This window comes from Choloepus didactylus, chromosome 5, assembly GCF_015220235.1.
Source record: "Choloepus didactylus isolate mChoDid1 chromosome 5, mChoDid1.pri, whole genome shotgun sequence".
Classification (NCBI taxonomy): Eukaryota; Metazoa; Chordata; class Mammalia; order Pilosa; family Megalonychidae; genus Choloepus; species Choloepus didactylus.
The window spans coordinates 38,887,493-38,910,795 of record NC_051311.1 but is presented as its reverse complement, the minus strand read 5'-3'; the positions used below and the strand labels follow the sequence as shown (position 1 = coordinate 38,910,795).

General features: G+C 60.2%; 1 protein-coding gene across 1 annotated transcript in view; it reads left to right on the top strand.

The window, feature by feature from the left end:
* Positions 1-23,303, top strand: part of LOC119533928 (SCO-spondin-like) — a 60,753-nt gene that overhangs the window by 1,255 nt on the left and 36,195 nt on the right. Inside the window, exons 2-47 of the mRNA XM_037835866.1 lie at positions 205-307; positions 812-889; positions 2,049-2,143; positions 2,394-2,576; positions 3,057-3,139; positions 3,326-3,505; positions 3,782-4,026; positions 4,123-4,222; positions 4,865-5,023; positions 5,114-5,193; positions 5,678-5,830; positions 6,173-6,344; positions 6,584-6,824; positions 7,196-7,340; positions 8,538-8,655; positions 9,357-9,532; positions 9,617-9,844; positions 10,070-10,235; positions 10,472-10,706; positions 11,474-11,663; positions 11,793-11,887; positions 12,156-12,412; positions 12,771-12,905; positions 13,874-14,070; positions 14,239-14,366; positions 14,455-14,564; positions 14,930-15,079; positions 15,213-15,306; positions 15,411-15,580; positions 15,795-16,028; positions 16,239-16,460; positions 16,925-17,161; positions 17,659-17,844; positions 17,982-18,073; positions 18,160-18,391; positions 18,522-18,674; positions 18,802-18,939; positions 19,019-19,201; positions 19,366-19,516; positions 20,099-20,252; positions 20,401-20,455; positions 20,890-20,994; positions 21,315-21,533; positions 21,645-21,772; positions 22,448-22,589; positions 22,675-22,828. Of these exons, the coding sequence (XP_037691794.1) occupies positions 257-307; positions 812-889; positions 2,049-2,143; positions 2,394-2,576; positions 3,057-3,139; positions 3,326-3,505; positions 3,782-4,026; positions 4,123-4,222; positions 4,865-5,023; positions 5,114-5,193; positions 5,678-5,830; positions 6,173-6,344; positions 6,584-6,824; positions 7,196-7,340; positions 8,538-8,655; positions 9,357-9,532; positions 9,617-9,844; positions 10,070-10,235; positions 10,472-10,706; positions 11,474-11,663; positions 11,793-11,887; positions 12,156-12,412; positions 12,771-12,905; positions 13,874-14,070; positions 14,239-14,366; positions 14,455-14,564; positions 14,930-15,079; positions 15,213-15,306; positions 15,411-15,580; positions 15,795-16,028; positions 16,239-16,460; positions 16,925-17,161; positions 17,659-17,844; positions 17,982-18,073; positions 18,160-18,391; positions 18,522-18,674; positions 18,802-18,939; positions 19,019-19,201; positions 19,366-19,516; positions 20,099-20,252; positions 20,401-20,455; positions 20,890-20,994; positions 21,315-21,533; positions 21,645-21,772; positions 22,448-22,589; positions 22,675-22,828 (7,199 nt within the window). The 5' untranslated portion in view covers positions 205-256. The remainder of the gene's footprint in view (positions 1-204; positions 308-811; positions 890-2,048; positions 2,144-2,393; positions 2,577-3,056; positions 3,140-3,325; positions 3,506-3,781; positions 4,027-4,122; positions 4,223-4,864; positions 5,024-5,113; positions 5,194-5,677; positions 5,831-6,172; positions 6,345-6,583; positions 6,825-7,195; positions 7,341-8,537; positions 8,656-9,356; positions 9,533-9,616; positions 9,845-10,069; positions 10,236-10,471; positions 10,707-11,473; positions 11,664-11,792; positions 11,888-12,155; positions 12,413-12,770; positions 12,906-13,873; positions 14,071-14,238; positions 14,367-14,454; positions 14,565-14,929; positions 15,080-15,212; positions 15,307-15,410; positions 15,581-15,794; positions 16,029-16,238; positions 16,461-16,924; positions 17,162-17,658; positions 17,845-17,981; positions 18,074-18,159; positions 18,392-18,521; positions 18,675-18,801; positions 18,940-19,018; positions 19,202-19,365; positions 19,517-20,098; positions 20,253-20,400; positions 20,456-20,889; positions 20,995-21,314; positions 21,534-21,644; positions 21,773-22,447; positions 22,590-22,674; positions 22,829-23,303) is intronic.

Sequence of the window (23,303 nt, the reverse complement as noted above, 5' to 3'; positions counted from 1 at the left end):
GGGGACACTGGACTTGTCCATCTTTGCACCGGGGTTATAATGTTTCTCTTCAGCCTTGCCACCTGTGCCAGAAATGGAGACAGGCTTCCATTCCTTTTGAAAGCATCCCTGGGGTCCACCTTCTTCTCCCTCCTGCCCCCTTTGGGGAAAAGGGCTGCTGTGTTCTGCATTACTTTTCAATCCAAGTGCTCCCTTATCACCCAGCATTTAGAATCCGGATCCAAGAGAGCTGTGAAAGGAATTGAGCACAGCGTGAATGGCCCTGGAGGGCAGAGCAAGCCCCTCTGGCTACCATACTCCATCACAAGTAGGTAACCACCTGTGGAATCGGGTTAAAATGAACACCCAGGCTGGCCTGGAAGGGGTCAGAGAAGCCTGGCCCAGAGGAGGTGCTTCATCAGTGGTTGGCTGACTGATAGGGTTTCAGGCACATGAGCAGATGGTACCTGGAAGAGCACCGGTTCTTCCACCTCCTGGATGGGCTGCCTCAGAGCGTCAGTGCCCAGCCTGCTTACTCAACTGCAGGGATGTCCGTGGGGTGCAGAATGTGTCACACTGTATGTGTTGGAGTGGGGGAGAGGCGAACATCTGTGTTGGTCTTGTGAGACCTGCAGTGGGAGTGGGAGTGTATGTGAGGGGTGAGTGGGAGCATGGCAGGATGAGTGGGAGAGAGTGTGGTCCACAGCGTCATGGTGTGAGTGCGTGAGAGGCAGGCTGTGACAGTGGGCATATATGAGAGAGAAACCATAATAGATGATCCCTGCCCAGAAGTGAACTGAGGAACTCACACTAGACCCTCTTTTGGCCCCAGGACCAATGGTGGGCCCAGGAGAAGGAATGTCCAGGCCCAGCTCTTACCTCAGCAGCCTTCTACCCCTCTCCACCCCAGGTGGGAAGCCTATGGGGGGTGCTGGGGTCTAGGCATCAGGTTTAAGGGATGGGGGAATGGGAGGGTGGACGGCATCTGAGGCCCAGGTCACATTCCAGCCTGAGTGTCCTCAGAGCTCGGCGCCCGGTAACCAGGATGTAACCAGGATTTCCCCCGTGCTCTCTGCTGCTGACCCCCTCCCAACCCGGATGCTCAGATTATTCCATCCGCCTCAGCCTTGGCCTCAGAGCTGGGGGATCTGGCTCTGAGGGTCCCTCAGTCCCACCCCCAACACTTCCCACCCCCTGCACTTCTCCCTAAGGCTTCCTCTCAGTGCCCAGCACTGGCTCCCAGACTCAGGACCCAGGGACCCTAGAGGACCCTTTCAGAAGGAGACCAGGGCGGGCCCAACCAACCACACATAATCACCCCCAGTAAGAAGCATGGATCCACAAGAGGAAAACGCACGTCACCCACCCTGTCTCCACACAGGGGCATGTTCCATACAATCAAATGCTCTCAAACTACCCTGGAATCCCCACTTCTTCTGCTCACTGACCTCCTTTCCTGAGTGCCTGGCAGGACATGGGGGGCAGGAAAAAGGAAAAAAAAAAGAGCATCATAAAATCCAAATTTCAGGTCAGGAAAACCATATAAATCAGTAACTCTTAACCTTTTTTTGTGGGGTCACGGATGTCCTGGAGAATAATGAAACTTATGGAACTGTCCTCAGAAAAATGTGCACACAGAATTTCAAAGTATCCATGGAGCCTCTGCACCCCATCCACATATCTCTAGGAAGTCCCTGAGTTTTTACTGGTAAGGAAATTGAGGCCCAGAAAGGAAAGGGGACTTGCCCAGAGTCCCACACTGATCTGTGGTAGTGCCTGGGAGTGTGTAAGCACCTGAGGCTCACAATGTCTCCCTCCCCAATTACACACACACACACTAGCAGGGGGCAGGAGGGGAACTGTTTCCAGGGAAAGCATGTCTCTGAGGGGATTGTGTGGACAGGTCCAATCCAGTTCTGTGCAGATGGTGCCAAGGGACATGAAAACAGTATAAAACCTCCCCAGCCCCAAGGGCCTCACTCTCTTTGGCCACCTTGGACAGACTGACCACGGGGCCTGGCTGTGTGGGGCAGTGGAGACCAGCAGCTGGCCTCTTTGCTCTCCTCCAGTGGCACTGCCTTCCCCTAGAGGTGACTCCAGAGGGAGGGGGCACCATGCTGCTCCCTGCCCTGCTCTTTGGGGTGGCATGGACGCTGGCTGAAGGGTAAGCTCTCCTCGCCGGGCTCTTTCCAACCAAGATCATTCTCCTCCTACCCATGACCAGGGATCCTCTAGGGCAGCCAAGCTCTCCTTCCCTGTGCTTCTCCTCTCTCCCATCTTAACCACCTCCTTAGTTCACAAACCTCCTTCCCTGGGAGTCAGCCCTTAGGGGAATGGGGTCACAGGACAGGCCTCTTGATGACAGAGGGGAAGGTGGCAGTGGCAGCAGCTGTTGTTCCCCCATCCATGGGCAGGCGGTGGTGTGAATGGACAGAGACCATCCAGGGGGAGGAGGAAGTGACCCCCCGTCGGGAGGACCTGGTGCCCTGCACCCGCCTCTACCACTACAGCCGCCTGGGCTGGCGACTGGATCTGTCCCGGCATGGACGTGCTGGGCTCCCCAGCTCCCCAGCTCTGGGTCTCTGTCCCATCTACAAGTGAGTGGGGGTAGAGAACCCAGGCTGTCTGCAGAGCAGGAGGCAAGCAACGGGACATCCTGGGATTGGGGGGGGGGGGGTGGAATGGGCAATTGGCCTGGGAGCAGGAGGCGTTTTGGAAGTAATCCTTGTGTGGGGCTCAGAGAAGGGGCAGAGAGTGGGTGGAGGTTGGCACTACTGTGTGCAGAGAAGGTTGGCACTTGATACCTGTTCCCCCTGCCCACCATCCAGTCTCTGGCTTCCCACACTCCCTGTGTATCAGGAAGAAAGCCCTTGAAGTCATAGAATGCTGGGTGTCAGAGCAGGAGGGGCCACAAGTTCATCCAAACTTGCAGATGGAGAAATTAAGGCCAGGAAAGGGGCAAATACTTGATCAAGCCGCTCAAAGAGTAGTTGACCAAATCCACCATCCCTTCCCTGTGATGGAGGTGGGCCAAACACTAACATCCCCTTCTCCCCTCGCCTGCTCTGTGGACACAGGCCCCCAGAAACCCGGCCTGCTGCATGGAACCGGACAGTGCGGGCTTGCTGCCCAGGCTGGGGAGGCACACACTGCACCCTGGGTAAGCACCTGAGTGGATATGAGTGAGCGGTACCTTCTGGGGGTTCCAGGGAGGGGACAGTAGGGTCTAGCCCAGATCTGTGGCTTCATGGAGGTAGCAGGCTGCCTCGGGAGGCTGAGACCTCCTGCATGCCCCCATGTTGCCTGTCTGGGTCATCTTCCCCTTCTCTCCCTCCATCCGTCACAGCCCTCACCAAAACCAACCCTGAGGGCCACTGCTTTGCCACGTGGCAGTGCCAGTCACAAGCAGACTCAGCTAATGCTTCAGCAGGAAGCCTGGAGGAGTGTTGTGCCCAGTCTTGGGGACACAGTTGGCAGAATGGAAGCTCCCAAGCCTGCCTCAGCTGCTCCGGCCAACACCTCCCAGGTGGGTCCAGACACCAGCATGCCAGGCTGGGCACAGCCCCTGGCCATCACCCACTCCCCTTCACGGGCACTCCCACATAAAGAGTTCTTGATTCTGGGCCTTCCCAGTGGGCTCCCACCTGTTCTCCTGCCCTCCCAGAGAAGTCAGTTCCCATCCCCTGCCCACCCGAGTGACCATATGTACTGTCTTGCTTCCTGCTCTGAGGAGGCCGTGTCTTCATCCTCTGCTCTCCCGGCCCCACTTTCAGAGACTCACAGCTGGCATTATCTCCCTCAGGCACCGCTCCCACTCCAGCCCTCCTGCAGCCCCTTGCGGGGGCCGTGGGCCAGCTCTGGAGCCAACGGCAGCGTCCCTCAGCCACCTGTGCCACCTGGTCAGGCTTCCACTACCGCACGTTTGACGGGCGCCACTACCACTTCCTGGGCCACTGCACCTACCTGCTGGCGGGCGCTGCTGATTCCACCTGGGCTGTCCACATCACACCTAGTGCATATTGCCCGCCACCTGGGCACTGTCAGCTGGTGAGGGAGAAATATGGAGATGGACCCAGGGAGGCAGCTGGACATGGGGGGAGGAGAGCTGCTGACCCCCTCTTCCACGATGTGTCACCCCCCAAGGTTCGGGTGATGCTGGGACCCGAGGAGGTGCTGATCCGGGGTGGAAATATCTCTGTGAACGGGCTGCTCGTACCTGACGGGGAGTCTCAGCTGCTCCATGGTACAGGAGTTGGGGGGAGGCAAGAGATTGTCCAGGGCCCTGTCTGCTCCTCTGGGGCAGTCTGTCCATCCCCCAGGCTACCTCCTCCAGCCCCACTGCTGTTGGGAGGCAGTGGGAAATGAGGAAGTCAGCAGAGGATCCAGGAGGATGTGGATCTATTCCCCCTACCCTACCCTCCATAACCCCCCACTAACCAGCTCAGAGTGTGAGATCCTCTATTAAGCTCTCTGAGCCTCAGTTTTCCCTGCCTGTCCATTGGGTGCAGTGGTTTCTGCCTTGTCTGCCTGCCTCTGGGGAGTGTGGGAGGAAGAGCTTTTGTGATTACAGATGGGAAATGGAGTGAGGCAAGGGTGGGTTCGGTGGCTACCTGTGTGTGTAAGGATGTGTGCACATGAGTGTGGGTGTGTATGAGGGTGTGTGTAAGTGGGGTGTGGAAGGTTTGTGTATGGGGTGGGTTTTGTAGTTTATTTGTAGTTTACTTATAGTTAACTCAAAAGGGTCTGTTACTCTCAGGAGCTTCTCTAAGAGGTCTGTGATGGTGGGAAAATTCACTTTTGCCTTAAGAAGTACAAAACAGTCTAGAATTCCTTCTCCTGGACGTTTTGATGTGGAGAGTGTGACCACCCCCGTTCCCCTGCCCAGGGCTGAGCCTGCGGTGGCAGGGGGACTGGCTGGTGCTGTCAGGGGGCCTGGGGGTCGTGGTGCGACTGGACAGGTCCAGTTCTGTCTCCATTTCCTTGGACCACGAGCTCCGGGGACAGACTCAAGGTCTCTGTGGGCTCTACAATGACCGGCCTGAGGGTAAGTGAGCTGTGGGTGGGTAGCTGGCATAAGAGGAAGGGGGAGGCAGGAGACCCCAGATTCCCACAGCCCTGCCTCACCCTTCCTCAGATGACTTTCTGGAGCCAGGTGGGGGGCTGGCTGCATTAGCTGCTACCTTTGGGAATTCCTGGAGGCTCCCTGACTCTGAGGTGAGACTGAAGTCCTATGCTCCCTCCCTTCCCACCTGCCTGCCCCCTCCTGGCCTCTGAGCCCGGGATTCTAGTCCTCATGCCTCGAACACTTTGTTCTCCGTGTCTCCATCACTGGCCCAGTCCCTCGGTCGGCCTGGCCCTCTGCCACATCCACAGGGGGAGAGAAGGCAGGCCTTGGGGTCCTGTGGGAGCTTGTGCAAGGTGTGGCTAGACTAACCCACTGGGTCACTGACTAGCAGATGCTTCGGTTAACTAGCTAACTACCTAACCTCCCAACAGTGACCGGGTCATTCTGCCTCCCCTGGTGACCTCCCGCTCCCCAACCCGGAACCCAGGCTGGCCACTTTCCTGCCCTCCATTGCCCCAGGATGCCTAGACTGGTGGCAGGATGGCAAGATATGATGGGAGCGGTCATTTTCTTGGTGCCCTGGTTAACATGCCTCATCACGTCCCCCTGGTGCCTGACTCCAAATGTCCCCAGCCGGGGTGTCTAGATGCAGTGGAGGCGGCTCGGGGCTGTGAGGAACCCCTGGAGGGCAGCGAGGCAGACACGGAGGCTGGCCAGCTGCGAGCCGAAGCCCAGGATGTGTGCCATCAGCTGCTGGATGGTCCATTCAGGGAATGCCATGCCCAGGTATGTGTGGGGTGCAGAGGTGGTGACGGGCACTGGGGGGGCAGGCAGGAGGATGGGTATGAGAGAGGTGCCAATGGAATTGAGAGATGAGACCTGGACTTGAAATCTGGTCCTGCCACTAGATTGCTCTGTGGCATCAATCAAATCACTCTCCCTCTCTGGTCCTCACTCTTATCTCTGGAAAATGAGATGACTAATACGTACACTCTTCAGGTCCCAGTCAGCGCTGAGTTTCTTTGGTTGTAAATCACAACATCATGGAAGTGAGGGTTTGAGATGGGGGGTTGTGGTGAGCATAGGAGAAGGCGTTGGTTTGCAGAGGGGCTGTTGTTTCTCTGCCAGGTTCCCCCCACCGAGTACCATGAGGCGTGTCTCTTTGCCTACTGTGCGGGGGCGGCGGTGGGCAGCGGGCAAGAGGGGCGGCGGGAGGCTGTGTGTGCCACCTTCACCAGCTATGCCCAGGACTGTGCCAGGCAGCACATCTATGTTCACTGGAGGAAGCCTGGCTTCTGCGGTACGGCTCGTCCCTGTCCCTCTTTCCCCATCCTCACACCCTGCCCTACGGAATTGACAGAGCTGACCCAGGGCACCCCGAGGGCCATCGTGTGGGCCCAAGGCACAGCCACCCCGCAGCACCCCTCCCTGCAGGCTCCCTCAGCCTCGCAGCTCTTGCAAGGCTGCGCCCGGTTGGGGGTGGGGGGATGTGGTGGGAGGGGAGCTTGTTGGGTCTCATGGCCGTTCCTGTGCCCGCAGAGCGCCTGTGTCTCGGGGGCCAGCTGTACTCTGACTGCGTGTCGTCCTGCCCGCCCAGCTGCTCGGCGGTGGGCGAGGGTGGGGAGGGGTCCTGCCGGGAAGAGTGTGTGAGCGGCTGTGAGTGCCCACCGGGCCTCTACTGGGACGGTGCCCTCTGTGTGCCGGCTGCCCGCTGCCCCTGCTACCACCGACGCCAGCGCCATGCCCCTGGCGACACTGTGTACCAGCTGTGTAACCCGTGGTGGGTCTTCAGGCCTTGCTTGTCCTTCCCCTGGGTCGGAGGCCTGCATGGTCCCCTCCAGTCCCTCTTTTGAAGCTGTCTCAGGCAACCCAACTCCCCCAATTATCCAGCCTTCTTTATCTCACCCCCTTTCTGGAGCCGCCCTCACAACTGACCTCTAACTTCTCATGTACAACTGATGACCCTGCTTAAAGACCTTGCCAGTGACCTCCACCAGGTGACCCCTGACCCTTCAGTGTGGAAGTGGCGGAGGAGGGAGGGAGTGGGGTGTAGCGAGGGTGGGGTGGGCAGCTGTCTCAGACTCCACTCTTGCCTCCCTGGGGGTGCAGCCGGTGCCAGAGCTCACCCTGCCACCCCCATGTGCCCTACAGCGTGTGCCAGGATGGCCGCTGGCACTGTGCCCAGGCCCCGTGCCCTGCTGAGTGTGCCGTGGGTGGGGACGGGCATTACCTGACCTTGGACGGGCGGAGCTTCTACTTCCGGGGCAGCTCAGGTTGCCGCTACAGCCTGGTGCAGGTGGGCAGAGGACAGACTCTGGGTAGGGTGGGGGCGGGAGGGGCCTTGCTAGCACAGGGACCTCAAAGAGGGTGCTGTGGGGGGAGAGGTGACCATGTAAGGCAACTACTAAATCGCAAAACACACAGACATCCAAGGAAAAGCTGAGAGAGAACCAGCTCTGGAGGGAGGATGGCTGCCACAGATGCCCTATGCTTCTCCTCTGAGTTCTACCCTCTTTCTTGGGGTTCCCCCACAACAGCCCCTCTGTCGTCATCACCCACCCAGTCATCCTCTCAGTCCTTTGATACTAATGAGTCAGGCTGGGCATGTCCAAGACTATTGGACTGGAAACAAATTCTGGGAAATAAGGGGTCCTCCTCCCCACCTTACCCCCCCAACCCCCAGTAAGGTAACTTGCCAAGCCCAGGCCCAGACCACATTCCTTTTCCAGTCTCCCTGCAGCCCCATCAGGGATCTCACCATCTGACTCTCGGACCACTTCTCTCTCCATCATTTGGCTGCACTCCTTTCAAGAGTAGTGATGGGGTGATAAAATCAGGAAGAGTCCTAAGAGTGGCTGAAGGCCTGTCCATGGGAAAAAAGACAGGCTAGTCATCTCCCCCAACACACATGCCCAAAGATGCAAACACACACACACACACACACACACACGGAGACACACACACTGAGCACGACACACACACCAGCACACATAGACCTGCATGCACATGGACACACATCTGTACACACACCACGCACATGCTTATGCATATAGAAACAAACAGGCATGCACACATGGTACCCACCCAGGCACGTGCACAGATTCACCATGTGTGTGCACAGATGCACATATACATGAACATACATACCGATGGAGAGAAAAGGGGGCAGCCACTGCATCCCATGCCACAAACATATACACACATCTACACACATGCACAGACACAGACATGCACACACAGGTGCGCACACGTGCGTGTATGCAGCCATCCAGGCCTGCATATCCCTCTACGTGCATGCATATGCACACGTCCACATGGGTCACACTCAGAGAAGGTTAAGCTCTCTTACCTCACAGAGAGTCTGGCTGGCTGGGAGGTGATCAGCACATGTTGGGTGGGAGCTGCCTCCCAGGTGTGAGCTGGGGGTCTGCAGAGAAGGCATAGAACCCAAAGGTCTGCCCCACGCCCCAACATTCTTTGCTGTCTGCCCCAGGACTATGTGAAGGGGCAGCTGCTGATCGTGCTGGAGCATGGGGCCTGCGACACTGGGAGCTGCCTCCACGCCATCTCTGTCTCCCTGGGGGAAACCCATGTCCAGCTCAGGGATTCAGGTAGCTGCAGCTCTGCGTCCTCGGGGCACCTACTGGCTCCTTCTGCCGCTACTGTCACAGTCCAGGTGGCCTCCCGTCCCTGCTCCTCTTCTCGCAGGCTCAGGCACCATCCACCGCGTTCTGTCCACACTGCCCTGAGGCTTCTGAGCTGATCCCCCCTCCCCCCACCAGACTCCTGCAACCAGAACTCACTGCCTCAACTTTTCCCCATCCTCCCATTCTGAAGCAGACACTGTCCCATGGACATTTCCCCAGGTGTTTTTCTGTCCCTATCTTCAGGGAAAAAAGATAGAACTTACAGTTATGAAAGGGGCTAAGTGTCTCATGGCCTGACCAGAGCCAGGCGGGCACCCCCTCAGCTCTTCCCTGAGCCAGTCCCAGCGGGCCCCCCAACTCTCTTTTCCTCCCTGGGTCTGCTCTGGCCTCTCCCTGCCCAGCTCCTCCTGCTCACTGACAAGGAAGGGAAAGATAAGGCTGCTGGGGGCAGTCTTTGGGCCACGAGGGGGTTCAGCGGGAATGGTGACCACTCAGGGATCACCCAACTTCTGCAGCTCAGTGGTGTTCTGCAGCCCACCCTGACACCCGCCCTCCGCCTCCCACCCCAGCCCCAGCCCTGGGGCATGCGCTCTTTCTCACCCCCAATGGCCCAGCCCCACCTGGCCCGGGGCTCCCCCTCCAGGCCCCCTGTTCCCCTATTCCAGGAGCTGTACTGGTGGATGGGCAGGACGTGGGGTTGCCCTGGACAGGGGCTGGGGGCCTCGGCGTCTTCCAAGCCTCCTCCTCCTTCCTGCTGCTGCACTGGCCCGGGGCCCGGGTCCTCTGGGGAGTGTCAGACCCTGCTGCCTACATCACCCTGGACCCCCGCTATGCCCACCAGGTACGCCAGGGAGGTGGGTGCTTGGCCGGGCTAGGCCGTGGTGGGACCAGATTTGACTGTCCTACCCCCGCTCCTGTGGCCCAGGTGCAGGGTCTGTGTGGCACGTTCACCTGGAGCCAGCAGGACGACTTCCTAACACCCGTGGGTGACGTGGAGACCAGTGTCGCTGCCTTCGCTAGCAAGTTCCAGGTGGCAGGCGAGGGAAGGTGCCCCCCAGGGGACAGTGCCCTGCTTTCCCCCTGCAGCACCCACACCCAGCGCCGCATTTTCGCCGAGGCAGCCTGTGCCATCCTGCACAGCTCAGCCTTCCAGGTAGCCGGGTTGGGGTGCTCCTGCTGTATCTGTAAAATGGAGGTGATACCTGCCCTGCCCACCTCCGGGGTGATTGTGAGAATTAAAGGAGATTACGTGCCAAGGCCCTGCCCCCTGCCACGGCTGGGGTTGCCAAGCATTTGGGATGCCGGCTGGCACGGGGATCAGAAAGAAGGGGGCATCCGTGGAGGAAGAGCCGACCCATTTCCCTTCTCTCCCCCAAAGGCATGCCACGGGCTGGTGGACGGGGAGCCCTACCAGCTGCGCTGCTTGGCGGCCATGTGTGGCTGTGCCCCGGGCAGGGACTGCCTGTGCCCTGTGCTCTCTGCCTACGCGCGCCACTGTGCCCAGGAGGGGGCCCTGCAGCCCTGGAGGAACCGGACCCTCTGCCGTGAGTGCTGCCCTCCCCACTTCCCTCTCCCAGCCCCCTTCTAGTAGTGTCTCAGAGGAATCCAAACACTTCCGGGGCTGGGCCGGGCGTCTGGGCTGGGAGAGGTGGAGGGAAGCCTCAGGAGGGCCTCTGGCCCTGGCGGATCCTTGTGGGGGCACTGGGCTGTGCAGTCCAGAGGAGAGTGGGCAGAGCTGGCAGTGGCTCTCCCCCTGACCCACGTGTGCTCCCCTGCCCAGCTGTCACATGCCCTAGTGGCCAGGAGTATCAGGAGTGTGCTCCAGCTTGTGGTCGAAACTGTGGAGAGCCAGAGGACTGCAAGGATCTGGGGGGCTGCGTGGCTGGCTGTAACTGCCCCCTGGGGCTGCTGTGGGACCCTGAAGGCCAGTGCGTGCCCCCCAGCTTATGCTCCTGCCAGCTTGGGGCCCATCACTATGCCCCTGGCAGTGCCACCATGAAGGACTGCAACCGCTGGTGAGGGCTGCAGCCTTTGGGTGAAGGGGATGAAATTGGGGTAAAGAGGTGGGGTGTGGGTTATAGCCTGAGCATTGGGGGTGACAAAGCACTAATTAATAACTTCCTCACAGCTACAGAGCACTTTAGGGTCGATGAAGCACTTTCACATAATTATCTTATTTGCTTTTGCTTAATTCTTAACAGTAACTTAGTAAAGTAAGAAGTAGGAGAATTGTTCCCATTTTACAGATGAGGAAACAGGCTTAGAGAGGCTAAATGGCTTACAGAATCATGCAGCTTGTTAATGATGAAGGACTATACCCCAAATCTCTGAATTCTTGCAGAGCGTGGTCCAGAGGCTCTTCCAGGGGTTAAGGAAAAGTAAAGGGAAGTTATGACCTATGAAGGCAGCGCTGGCATCCAGGCCTGGGATGGATGAGGGCTTCAGTGAAATCCTTTTCCTGCCTGGGCTGGGAGTGGGATTGTTAAATCCCAGAGCCCAGAGACCAGCCCCATTGGACCTGGGGTAGGAGGAAGTGACCATGTCCCTCCTAGGTGGGTCAGGGCACTGGAAACAGCCCAGTTTCTTGTGCTTGCAACTGAGGTAGGAAGTGAGATGCTTAGGTCTCTGGAGTCAGGGCTGGATTTTCACTCAATATTTGGAATCTGGACACTTGGGTCCCCGGTGCCTGTGTTCCTAAGGCTTGCACCAGATCAAACCAGGAGGAGCTGGAAGCTGATCCATGTTTGCACCTGGCTCTTACCTGCCTCCCAATCTCCGGCAGTGTCTGTGAGGAAAGGGGCCTCTGGAACTGCACTGCTCGCCGCTGTCCCCCGCAGAGGGCCCTCTGCCCTGGCGAGCTTGTCTTTGTCCCTGGTGCCTGCCTCCTCACCTGTGACAGCCTAAGCGCCAACCATTCCTGCCCCGTGGGCAGCACCAATGGCTGTGTCTGTCCCCCAGGCTCCGTACTGCTGGTGAGTCTGGAAAGTAGCTGCACGGGGCATCGGAGTGGACTTCCTAAAGCTCCCCTAGCTGTCAGAAATGCTGGGCAGGCTGTCTGGCTGTCCTGCCAAGATGTCCCTTTGTCCCCAATCTCTGCCCAGGATGAACACTGTGTACCTCCTGAGCTCTGTCCCTGCCGTCACAGTGGGCAGTGGTACCCGCCCAATGCTACCATCCAGGAGGACTGCAACATTTGGTATGCCCACACCCTGCACCCTGTAGCTCTTCCACCTTGTGACCCTTGGCTCCCAAAACAGCGTTCTTCCTAAGTCCCATCTTTCCCTTGGAAAACATTTGGGGTGGGGGAAGGGTGGGATATGCAGAATGAGCTGGGCAATGGGAACCTTCCAGGATCCCTCCAAGCTGAGGGTCTGAAGTTGCTCCATCCTATGCATATGGTTCTGGCAGCCTCTGGCCTCAGTGACTCTGTTTCCCCCCTTGTCCCCCACTCCACTTGCCCACAGCATGTGCCAGGGCCGGCAGTGGCAATGCACGGGGCAGAGGTGCAGTGGACGCTGCCAGGCATCGGGTGCCCCCCACTATGTGACATTTGATGGGCTGGCGCTGACCTTCCCCGGGGCCTGCGAGTATCTTCTGGTTCGAGAAGCCAGTGGCCGATTCACCATCTCTGCCCAGAACCTGCCGTGTGGGGCAAGTGGCCTCACCTGCACCAAGGCACTGACCCTGCAGCTGGAGAGCACTGTCATTCACATGCTTAGAGGTGACTGCGTTTCCGGAAGGTGGGCATGGCTAGGGAAGGGGCACGGCCAGCTTGGTGTCACAGCTCTGCGCAAGTAGCCAAGGTCTGCGATTCCTGGGGTCTCCCCACTGTAGACCAGCCCTGCACAGGGGCTTGTTTGCCCATCCATATGGGTGTGGGGTGGTGACTCTTCTCTTGGTTGGGAATCTTAATTCTGGAAGTCTCTAAGAAATTAAGTCCTGGAGAGATCTAATAAATTGCTGGGGTCACATAGCTAGAAAAGCAAAAGAAAGGTGGGAGAAGAGGCTGGGAGAGCCTTATGGGGATCTGGGAACCCCTTTACCCCCCGGGCTGAGCCCTGATGCCTCTTCCTCCATAGGCCGGGCAGTGACGGTGAATGGGGTGAGCATAATGCCCCCCAAGGTCTACACAGGTCCTGGGCTGAGCCTGCACCGGGCCGGCCTCTTCCTGGTGCTCACAGCCCGCCTGGGCCTCACCCTGCTCTGGGATGGAGGTCAGGCCGCCACCCCAACCCCGCTGACCCACAGCCTGCTTTAGCACCCTGGGATTGCACTCAGGCCCCCACCACTTCCTCCTGACACCTGACTTTCTCCCCTCCTAGCCTTCCTCAGTGATAACATGGAGGTCACAACTCTAACCTCAGGGCTGAGTTCCTTCCCTCCCCAGATTTCCCACTCTGACAGACAATGGGGTCCTGAACTCTGACTTCCCTTCCCTCCTACTCACCTCTCTGCCCTTCCCAGCCCAGAGTTCCTGTCCTCAAACCCATACAAATGGCTGGGTTTTTATAATTTTATACAAATCGTCTTTTTCTAATTGTAAATGTTTTTATTCATTATGAAAGTAATTACCTGCTCACCAGAGAAACATAGAGAAAAAATCAAATTTTAGAAAGAAGAAATGAGAATAAATCTAACATCCCACCACCAAACGCAAGCAGGGGGCATTTTAGAAATAACTGTTACTGAGAAATTGCGGGAAACCAACATAAACCACATCCCCTACACTCACACCGCCCCCCACCCCACCCCACCCCTCACACGGAGCCACCTCTGTCCTAAGGTCAACTGGCTGCCCTCTGGACTTCCGGCCACAGGGTCTCTGGTGCTGGGGGGCCTCGTGGACCACCCTGGAGCCTGGTTTCTTATCCAGACCCAGCCTGCTGGAGAATTTCCCTGCCCCACCCCAACCTGGTTTTAGTTAAGAAAGTAGGCTCCCATGTCTCACCTCCATCTCCCTAACCATAGGTCTCTTCATCTATCACCAACAGTGATGCCCTGCCCCCCCCCCCAAAAAAAAGAGGGAACCAGCACCTCCTATTGGCTGGCAGTACCTGAGCAGTGGGTATAAGAGGCAGAGGGAACGGGCACCTGGTCTCTTCCCTGCCCCTGCCCCTGCCCATCACGGCCGGCGGGGTCCGCTCTCCACAAGGCTGCCGCCCTGCCGCCCTCTCTGCCCCAGGCACCCGGGTGCTCGTGCAGCTGTCCCCCCAGTTCCGCGGCCGTGTGTCTGGACTGTGTGGAGACTTTGATGGAGATGCCAGTAATGACCTGAGGAACCGCCAGGGAGTCCTGGAGCCCACCGCTGAGCTGGCTGCCCATTCCTGGCGCCTCCGTCCCCTCTGCCCTGAGCCAGGAGACCTGCCCCACCCCTGCTCCGTGAGAGACTGGGGACTGGGTCCAAGCCAGCAGCATGGGGGGTGTGGGTACAAGAGGGGTGTGAGGCTGGGACAGGGAGCTGCAGAAGCCAGAGGGGGTTGCAGAGACTGCGGGGTAGGGAGAGTGTACAGCTGGCCCGCGGGTGCTGGAGACAGCTGTGCCCTGCAGGTGAATGGCCATCGGGCAGGCTGGGCTCGGGCTCGCTGTGGGGTGCTGCTGCAGCTGCTCTTTGCCCCGTGCCATGCAGACGTGCCCCCCCAGCGGCACTACGAGTGGTGTGTGTATGACGCCTGCGGGTGAGAAGGGGCAGCGCCCAGGATGGGGGTGGGAGAGGGTGTGAGGTGGAGGGGGGCCGGTTCTGGAGCTAAGCCCTCCCTCCCACAGCTGTGATTCTGGGGGTGACTGTGAGTGTCTCTGCTCAGCCATTGCCACCTATGCAGACGAGTGTGCCCGGCATGGGCATTATCTGCGCTGGCGCAGCCAGGAGCTCTGCCGTGAGTATGCCCTGCTTTCAGTCCCCAACGCCCAGTTCTGCCAAGTGCTTTGCTCTTTTAAAGATGTGCCCCCACCCCGCTAGCCAGCCATTTATTCATCCAACAGCAGATATTTATTGAGTGCTTATGATATGATTCTTTATGTAGAAAATCCCAAAGAATTGACAAAAAAAGAAAAAGTGGTGGACATTTTTCTAGATGAACAAAATATGCAAAAATTGCCACTACTTGTTGCAAAGTGCCCTGGAAGGGTTTCAGCAAGTCTACACCAGGCACCCCTTGCCCTCCAACCCCTATCACCATGACCTTACCTTGTGCGGGCTCATGCAGCCTGATGCCCTCGCACCTCTCTCCCCTCCACCCAGCCCTCCAGTGTGAAGGGGGCCAGCTGTATGAGGCCTGTGGTCCCACGTGTCCCCCCACCTGCCGAGACCATGGTCCTGAGCCCGGGTGGCACTGCCAGGCTGTTGCCTGCGTGGAGGGCTGCTTCTGCCCCGAGGGGACCCTGCTGCACGGTGTGTAGTCAGAATGGGCAGAGGGGAGGGGGCCGCTGGGACTGGGGAAGGGTTGCAAGGTCACAGATGACAGGGCTGGTGCCAGAGGCCACTGTACCCTTTTGGCTCTGAGCCCTGTCCTCTGTGGTCTCAGGAGGAGCCTGCGTGGAGCCCACTTCCTGCCCCTGTGAGTGGGAGGGCAGCTTCTTCCCACTGGGAGCTGTGTTGCAGAAGGATTGTGGGAACTGGTAGGTGGGAGGTGGGTTGGGGGAGAGTCCTCAGGGAAAGCCCTGTGCCCCCTGGGCTGGCCAAGTGAAGCACTGTGGCTGTTCACTGGACACTGTGTTCTCAGCACGTGCCAGGAAAGCCAGTGGCATTGTGGGGCTGATGGTGCCCGCTGTGAGGAGCTGGTGCCTGGCTGTGCAGAGGGAGAGGTCCCATGCCAGGAGAGTGGGCACTGTGTGCCCCACGAGTGGCTTTGTGACAACCAGGACGACTGTGGCGATGGCTCAGATGAGGAGGGTGAGTGTTTTCACCTGAGTGTGGCAATGATTGGGTGACAGGGTCTGCCTTTGTACGTGCAGCTGAAACATGTGTGCCTAGGGTGGCTCATCTAAACTGCTGCCCCCAATGCCAGGAGGGAGGACTGGTGGGGGTGGGAGGTGGGTAGCTGTGTTCTGGTCTATCCAGGGGATCCTTTTTCAGCGTCCTGAGCCTCTTGCTTGCCCCGGGCCAGGCTGTGCCACCCCAGGCTGTGGGGAGGGGCAGATCTCTTGCAGCCCCGGCCACTGTCTGCCCTTGAGTCTGCGCTGTGACGGGCAGAATGACTGTGAAGATGGCACAGATGAGCAGGGCTGCCCTTGCCCCCAGGGATTGCTGACCTGTGCTGATGGGCACTGCCTGCCCCCGGCCCTGCTCTGCGATGGCCGTCCTGACTGTCCGGACGCCGCTGATGAAGAGTCCTGCCTGGGTGTGTGGCCCCTGCTCTGGACTCCGGTCCACCAGGACCATCCCCTCAGAGTCCTCCCCCTGCCTGCCTCCCTTCCTCTGCCAGTCCCTGTTCCCACTGCTCTGCCAGAGGTTGGCACCCTTGAGTGTGTAAATGGGAGGGGGGGCACCCCAAACAATGAGGAGAAGTGGCAAGGCCCCAGGGACCAGCTCCTCTTTTCCCTGGCTGCAGGGCAGGTGAACTGTGCCCCTGGGGAGGTGTCCTGCGTGGATGACACCTGCGTGGATGTCGTCCAGCTGTGTGATGGAGTCTGGGACTGCCCAGATGGTGCAGACGAGGGGCCTGGGCACTGTCCCTTCCCCTCTCTGCCCACTCCCCCTGCTGGCACCTTGCCTGGCCCCTCCACTGGCTCCCTGGGGACCGTGCCATCTCCTGGGGCCAGTGTCAGCCCTGGTGAGTACCCGGAGGGAGTGTGGTGAGAACGCTCCCTCCTGGAGGCCCGAGGCTGGAGAGCTGGGGGAGAGGCGCAGGGCCAGAGCATCTCAGAGGGGCGTGGTGGGGACAGCTGCTCCAGGACACGGAGGTTTAGGGTGTAGGGGGAGTGGAGGGTGCTTGAAGAGGATTGAAAGGCAAGTCCAAACTCTTACTTAAAGTTCCTCCTCTAAGTCATGGGGAGTCTCATGGAAATTCTTGGAGGAGGGAACAGCGTTTGGGAAATCAATAGCGCAACAAAGCGCAGGAGCGATTGGACTCGGGGAGGGTAAGGAGGTGGCGGGAAGGCCGTGAGAGTTCAGATCAGGCGCAGGAAGGGCCTGGCGCGGAGAGGGGAGGTGGCTGCGTAGGTGGAAAAGTGAGAGCCGCCAGGCGGAGGCCCTGTTAGCCCGCGGTGGAGGGTCTAGAGCCGGTGCCCGCCGCAGGGCCGTCCTGCGGCCCGTTCGAATTTCGCTGCGGCAGCGGCGAGTGCACCCCGCGGGGCTGGCGCTGCGACGACGAGGAGGACTGCGCCGACGGCAGCGACGAGCGCGACTGCGGCCGGCCCTGCGCGCTGCACCACGCGCCCTGCGCCCGCGGCCCGCGCTGCGTGCCCCTGGGACAGCTGTGCGACGGCGTGCCGCAGTGCCCCGACGGCTCGGACGAGGGCCCCGACGCCTGCGGTGAGAGCCTCCTTCGCCCACCCGGCCGATGGAGCCCAAAGGACTCCCCAAGGAGGCTGGGCCACACCTGCCCCCAAACACTTCTCTCCCCAGGGGACATCAGCGAGCCAGAGTGACTTGGGTCTGGGAGTGTCAGTCTGAGCTAGTTTTATGCTGCTTTGATGTTTTTAATGACATTCCCTTTGAAAACTTTAATTGTCCCACCCAAGCCGAAGGGAGAGAGGAAGTGGGCTTTTGGCTCTCCTTTGCTCACATTTGGACAAGAGGGAACCAGAGGGTGGGCAGGGGCAGCTCCTCTCCACCCAGACCTAGGTGGTTCCCCTTCCTGTTCATTTATGCCCTCTCCCCCTGCCCCTTGGCCCCAACTACTCCCCACAGGCCTGCCTGTGCCTCTTGAACCCCACCCAAAGGCTTCTTTGGGCCAGATGCATGTCCCAGCCAGGGCTCTACCTCCCACTTGCCCCTCCCCTCCAGGGCCTTTGTTTTCCCCCTGCCAGCCCTTCTGCCGCTGAGGGGCCAAGGAGCACAGCAGGACACTTGTACTGTGGTCGCAGGCTCCACCCAGCTGCCCCCGTGCCCCGGCCTCTTTCCCTGTGGTCCAGCTCCCCGACTGTGCCTGAACCCTGACCGCCTCTGCGATGGGATCCCAGACTGCCCTGAGGGCGAAGATGAGCTGGGCTGTGGTATGGACACTGTGCTGCTGATGGAGTCCGAGTCAGGAGTGGGCCCAGGAGATGACCTCTGGGGGTGTCTGCCCTGCGGCAGAACTCATGCCTCTCACTCCCTGCGTGACTGTCTTTTCTCTCCTCTTCCTCTCCAGAGGGGATGCCAGCTCCAGGAGGCCCCAATAGGACTGGGCTTCCATGCCCAGAATACTCGTGCCCTGATGGTGCCTGCATCAGTTTCCAGCTGGTAAGGGTCGGGAATGGCTGGTGGAGTGGGCAGAGCCCTTGTGCCTCCCTGTGCAGAAGGAGCCCTGACCCCACTCCCCTCCCCAGGTGTGTGATGGTCAACCTGACTGTGAATTGGCAGGGGGGACAGGGCCCTCCCCAGAAGAGCAGGGTTGTGGGTCCTGGGGTTCTTGGAGCCCGTGGGGGCCATGCAGCCAGACGTGCGGGCCTGGGGTGCAGGACCGGAACCGCCGCTGCTCCTCGGCTGGGCTCCCGGTGCTGCAGCACTGCCCGGGCCCTGAGCGCCAGTCTCAGGCCTGCTTCACTGTGGCCTGCCCAGGTGAGAGGGCTAGGGCACCGGGGAGGGGGCAGTGGGGTGGGCGGGGACCGGAGAGAGGAGGGGAGAGGATGGGTTAGGGGGCCCTCCCTCACTGTGCTCCCCTGGCCTGCCCTGCACCTCCTCCTCACAGTGGATGGTGAATGGACCTCCTGGTCTCCCTGGTCGCCATGCTCTGAGCCATGTGGGGGCACCAGGTCACGGCAACGGCAGTGCCACCCACCTCAGAATGGGGGCCGGAGCTGTGCCATGCTTCCTGGGGACCCTCACAGCACCCGCCAGACCAGTGAGCACCCGTGGAGGGGAAAGGCAGGGAAGAGGGCATGCATGGCGGTGGGGGGGCTGCTCTTCTTGAGTGTCCTCTGCTGTGGACCCCACCCCCAGCCAGACCTCCGGTTCCCACTTCCTCGTAGAGCCTTGCCTCCAGGATGGCTGCCCCAATGCCACCTGCTCCGGGGAGCTGGTGTTCCGGCCCTGTGCCCCCTGCCCTCTCACCTGCGATGACATCTCTGGTCAGGCCATGTGCCCACCTGACCAGCCCTGCAGCCCAGGTAAGGGGGCTCTGGGCCCAGGGAGTACTGTGGAGGCAGAGCTCTCTGGGCTGGACGCCTCACCCTGGGCCTTCCCTAGGCTGCTGGTGCCCAGAAGGGCGGGTGCTGGGCAGCAAGGGGCAGTGCGTGCAGCCCTGGCAGTGCCCCTGCCTGGTGGATGGTGCCCGCTACTGGCCGGGGCAACGCGTCAAGGCCAACTGCCGGCTCTGTATCTGCCAAGATGGGCAGCCCCGGCGCTGCCGGCCCAACCCAGACTGCGCTGGTGAGGCCCCTGCCCTTGGCCCTTCCCTTGTGGTCCCTTGCCCCACTCCCCCACCCTTACCCCAGAGCACCCCGCTGGGCACGCCACTACTGGGCCCATCACTCCTAACTCTGGGGATCTCCCACCCTGAAGACCCCCACCCCCTGACTCGTGGCTTCCCTCAGTGAACTGCAGCTGGTCATCTTGGTCCCCTTGGGCTGAGTGCCTGGGCCCCTGCGGGAGCCAGAGCATTCAGTGGTCCTTCCGGAGCCCCAACAACCCCAGCCCTTCCAGCCAAGGTCACCAGTGTAGGGGCATCTACCGCAAGGCCCGAAGGTACTCTGCTCCTACCCCCAGGAGCCTTCTGGGGCCTGGACCCCAGACCCCCATCCCTGCCCAAAGAACTCACCCCCTGTTCCCATTTTTGAAGCTTCCTGTGAGCCCCTTACAAAGCTAGGTGCTTTCACATGCACCCATGACCCCAAATTAGGAGCTCCTCACCCTAGTGCCCCTACCAATCTAACCCTAGTACTCCCAGCCCATCTTTGGGGATCCCTGACCTCTTCCTTTTTTCAGTTTTATACCCTCTTGGCCCAAAAGGAGGGCAGGGGGAGCCCACGAATGCCCCTATTGGCAAATCCTGGGGCAGGTATGGTCCCTCTGGTTTGTGCCCCTGTCCTCTGGGTGTCCCTGTGGCGAGACTTGGAGGATGGAGCAGTGTCCACCTGCCCAGTCCCCTCTGGGGTTGGCTCGAACAGCCGGGAATGTTTGTACAAATTGCTCCCGTGCCCACTTTGGGGTCAGTTGAACTTTCTCAAGTGTGGAGGTGGGGGTGGGACTACAGGATGACCAAATGTCCCAGTTTGCCCAGGATTTTCCACCAGGCCAGGGCCCCCTTCCCCACCACCTGCTTCCCAGGTGCCAGACAGAGCCATGCAAGGAGTGTGAGCAGCAGGGCCAGGCCCACCGCGAAGGGGAACGGTGGCGCGGGGGCCCCTGCCAGGTGTGCCAGTGTCTGCACAACCACACGGTGCACTGCTCCCCCTACTGCCCGCTGGGCAGCTGCCCCCAGGTGAGGGTGCCAGGGAGAATGGGGGGGTGGGCAGAGCCTGGGAAGGGGGCGGTGTTTGGAGGCCGAGGTGGGGGAGGCTGATGGCATAAACCCGAGGGACAGCAGGTGGTCGCTCAGCCTATCCAGCCTGACTCCTGTGTCCCCCCAGGGCTGGGACCTAGTGGAGGGAATGGGAGAATCGTGTTGCCACTGTGCTCTGCCTGGTGAGTGGGTCTAGGGGGTGGCAGAAGTTGTTCAGAATGTCCCGAGCACAAAACAGCTGGCTGAGGGGGCAAGTAGAGCCCAGCCTGTATTCCCTTCTCTAAATTGTGCCCATGGAGCAACTTCCATCCAGAGGCTGTCATTTTTTAATGCTCAAAAGGTGCCCAATTATTGACAACAGCCCTGGATCAGGAATTGCACCTGCTCAGTCCTGGCCCGGGGGTGTTTCCAGACTGGTGGTTTTGTTCTAATATTCTGCAAATATTCAATGAAAGTGAAAACCCCCAACTCACAGCAAGGGAGGAGGGGCCTCTCCCAGGTCAGGGGTTGTTCCCAGGTCTCCTGGGAAGTCGTGGGAGAGAAGGTGCTCCAAGAGGTGGGGAGATGAGCCCATCTTGTGGTCTCTTCCTCCTGACCCCTGAGTCTCCCCACACAGGAGAGAACCAGACAGTCCATCCCATGGCCACCCCTGCCTCCGCTTCAGCCCCCAGTCCCCAGATCGGACCCCCTCTGGTCACCTACCATCTGCCTCCGCTGGGAGGTGAGGGCCATGTGCCGTGGGGCAGGGGGAGAGTGCCCAGGGGTTGCCCAGCCTGGGAGGGGAAGCAGGAGAGCTGGGATACATCCTTCATTTTTCGCTGGGAAGGTGGCTAGCCTAAGGACATGGAAGTCATCCCCTATCTTAAGTTGCCTTCCCTGAGCCTGCCCTCACTGACTCATTCCTCTGTCCTGGACTAAGGTCCACTGTTTGGGGCCTTCCAACCCCCCAGCTCCTTTTGTGGCTCCTTTTGTGCCCCAGGCAGGCTTCTACCCCACTCTGTCCTCCCCACACTCCAGCCCCTCTCTCTCTTTTGCACCCAGACCCCTGCTATTCACCCCTGGGCCTGGCAGAACTCCCCAGAGGGAGCCTGCATGCATCGTCCCAGCAGCTGGAGCACCCCGCTTGGGCTGCCCTCTTGGGACCCCCCATCGAGGGGCCTGACCCTCAGGGCTGGAGCCCTGGGGAAGAGGCTTATGCTGAGCTGCATTCCCGCCCCCCCTACCTGCAGCTGGACCTGCTGCAGCCCAGGAACCTCACCGGTCAGTGTGGGGTTGGGGTGAGGGCTGGAGGAGGGGGCAACAGTGGTGGGCAGGGGGCAGGGGCTTGCTTCTTCAGCCCTGACCCCTGCCCTTGCCCGGGCTCCTTCCCAGGCATCATCGTGCAGGGCGCTGGCTCCTCAGGTGCCTACGTCACCAGTTTCTCACTCCAGTTCAGCAGCGACAGTCTACACTGGCATGACTATCGTGAAGTCCTGCCTGGCATCCTGCCCCCGCCTGAGGTACCAGCTGGCATGAGGCCCTGGGGCTAGCGACCCACCAGGCCCTTTTGTGGATCCCACAGTCTTTGTCCCCAAGAGCCTTCCAGGCCATCAGTCTCCCAAGAGGGCCGTTCCCCACGTTAGATGCCTACTGAACCCCCGGTGGTAGCAGGGACTGTGCCCTGTGGAATGAAGGCTATGGAGACCACTGTCAAGTGGGGGCATCGCTCAGATGCAGGGCAGTCTGTGGGAAGCTCTAGCAGCCAGCGGGGGGAGAGAGGATGGGGTGATAGCAAGTTCATCAAGGGCCTCTGTGTGGAGAGAAGCCCAGGGCCCAGCCCCAGCCCCTGCTGGCAGTGTGGAGACCAGCCTCAGGAAGCCCCATGTGTCACTCCTAAATATTGAAGGCGCACCTGCTAAGGGCCAGGCCCCAGGGACGCAGCAGTGATCAACACGTGGCCTCTGTCCTCGGGCACTACTTGGGGGAGGAGCCTCTTCAGCCCAGAGTGACCCCACAGCCTAGGGTGACCCAGATGGCGACTGCCTCAAGGGCCCTGAAGGTTGGGGAACTTGGCTGGGCGGAGAGGTGGGGAGAGCACTCTGGCCAGGGTCATGGTGGCAACCTGAGCAATAGGTAGAACTTGGGACTCAAAGAGTGGGGTGCAGCCCAGTGAGCAGGCGGCCCTGTGCCGGCAGCTTTTCCCTGGGAACTGGGACGACTCGACCCCCGCGGTGAGGCCCTTCGATCAGATGGTGCAGGCGCAGCACGTGCGGGTCCAGCCCCGGGGCTTCCACCACAGCATCTTCCTGCGGGTGGAGCTGCTGGGCTGCGGGCCAGGTACCGGCTGGGCTGGGCTGGAGGGAGGCGCGGGGGGTGGGAAGAGAGCGGACAGGCAGGGAGTCTTCAGTGATGTCCCCTGCAGTGTCCCCGCTGACGGCAACTCCGTGCCCGGGGGTTGGGCCCCGCTGTGCCAGCGGCGAGTGTGCCCCGAGGGGGGCCTCCTGTGATGGCGTCAACGACTGCGAGGACGGCTCGGATGAAGAGGGCTGCATGCCTCTGCCCACCGGGGCTGGCAGGTAAGGGTGGCACGGCTGCCCGGCTCGCACCCTGTGGCTTAGCCTCTGGAGGGGAGCCCCGTGGGAGGAGCCCCGCACTGCCTTCGCCCCCTCAGGTGCACGTGGAGCTTGCATGGTGGGGAGGTGCCCTGGGTGCCTTGAGAGCCTTTTCCCACCATGGAATCCTAGGATTCTGTGTCACAGAGTCCACCGTTCAGTGGCCCTCAAAGTGTGGTCCTCAGGCCCGCAGCAGCCACACCTGGAACTTGTCAGAAATGCACAATCTCAGGCCCCGCCCTGGACCTGCTGAGTCAGAAACTTTTAACAATCCCTCCAGGGATTCAGAGGCTCGCGGAAGTTTGAGAACCACTGTTCAGTCCATCCCTCTGTCTAGCCTTAGTGACCAGTGCCTTCCCTGGAGGCCCCAGCCCCAGCACAAGCCCCCAGGACCCAGCTCAGAGAACACTGACCCGCCTGGGCGGGAGTGAATGGGGAG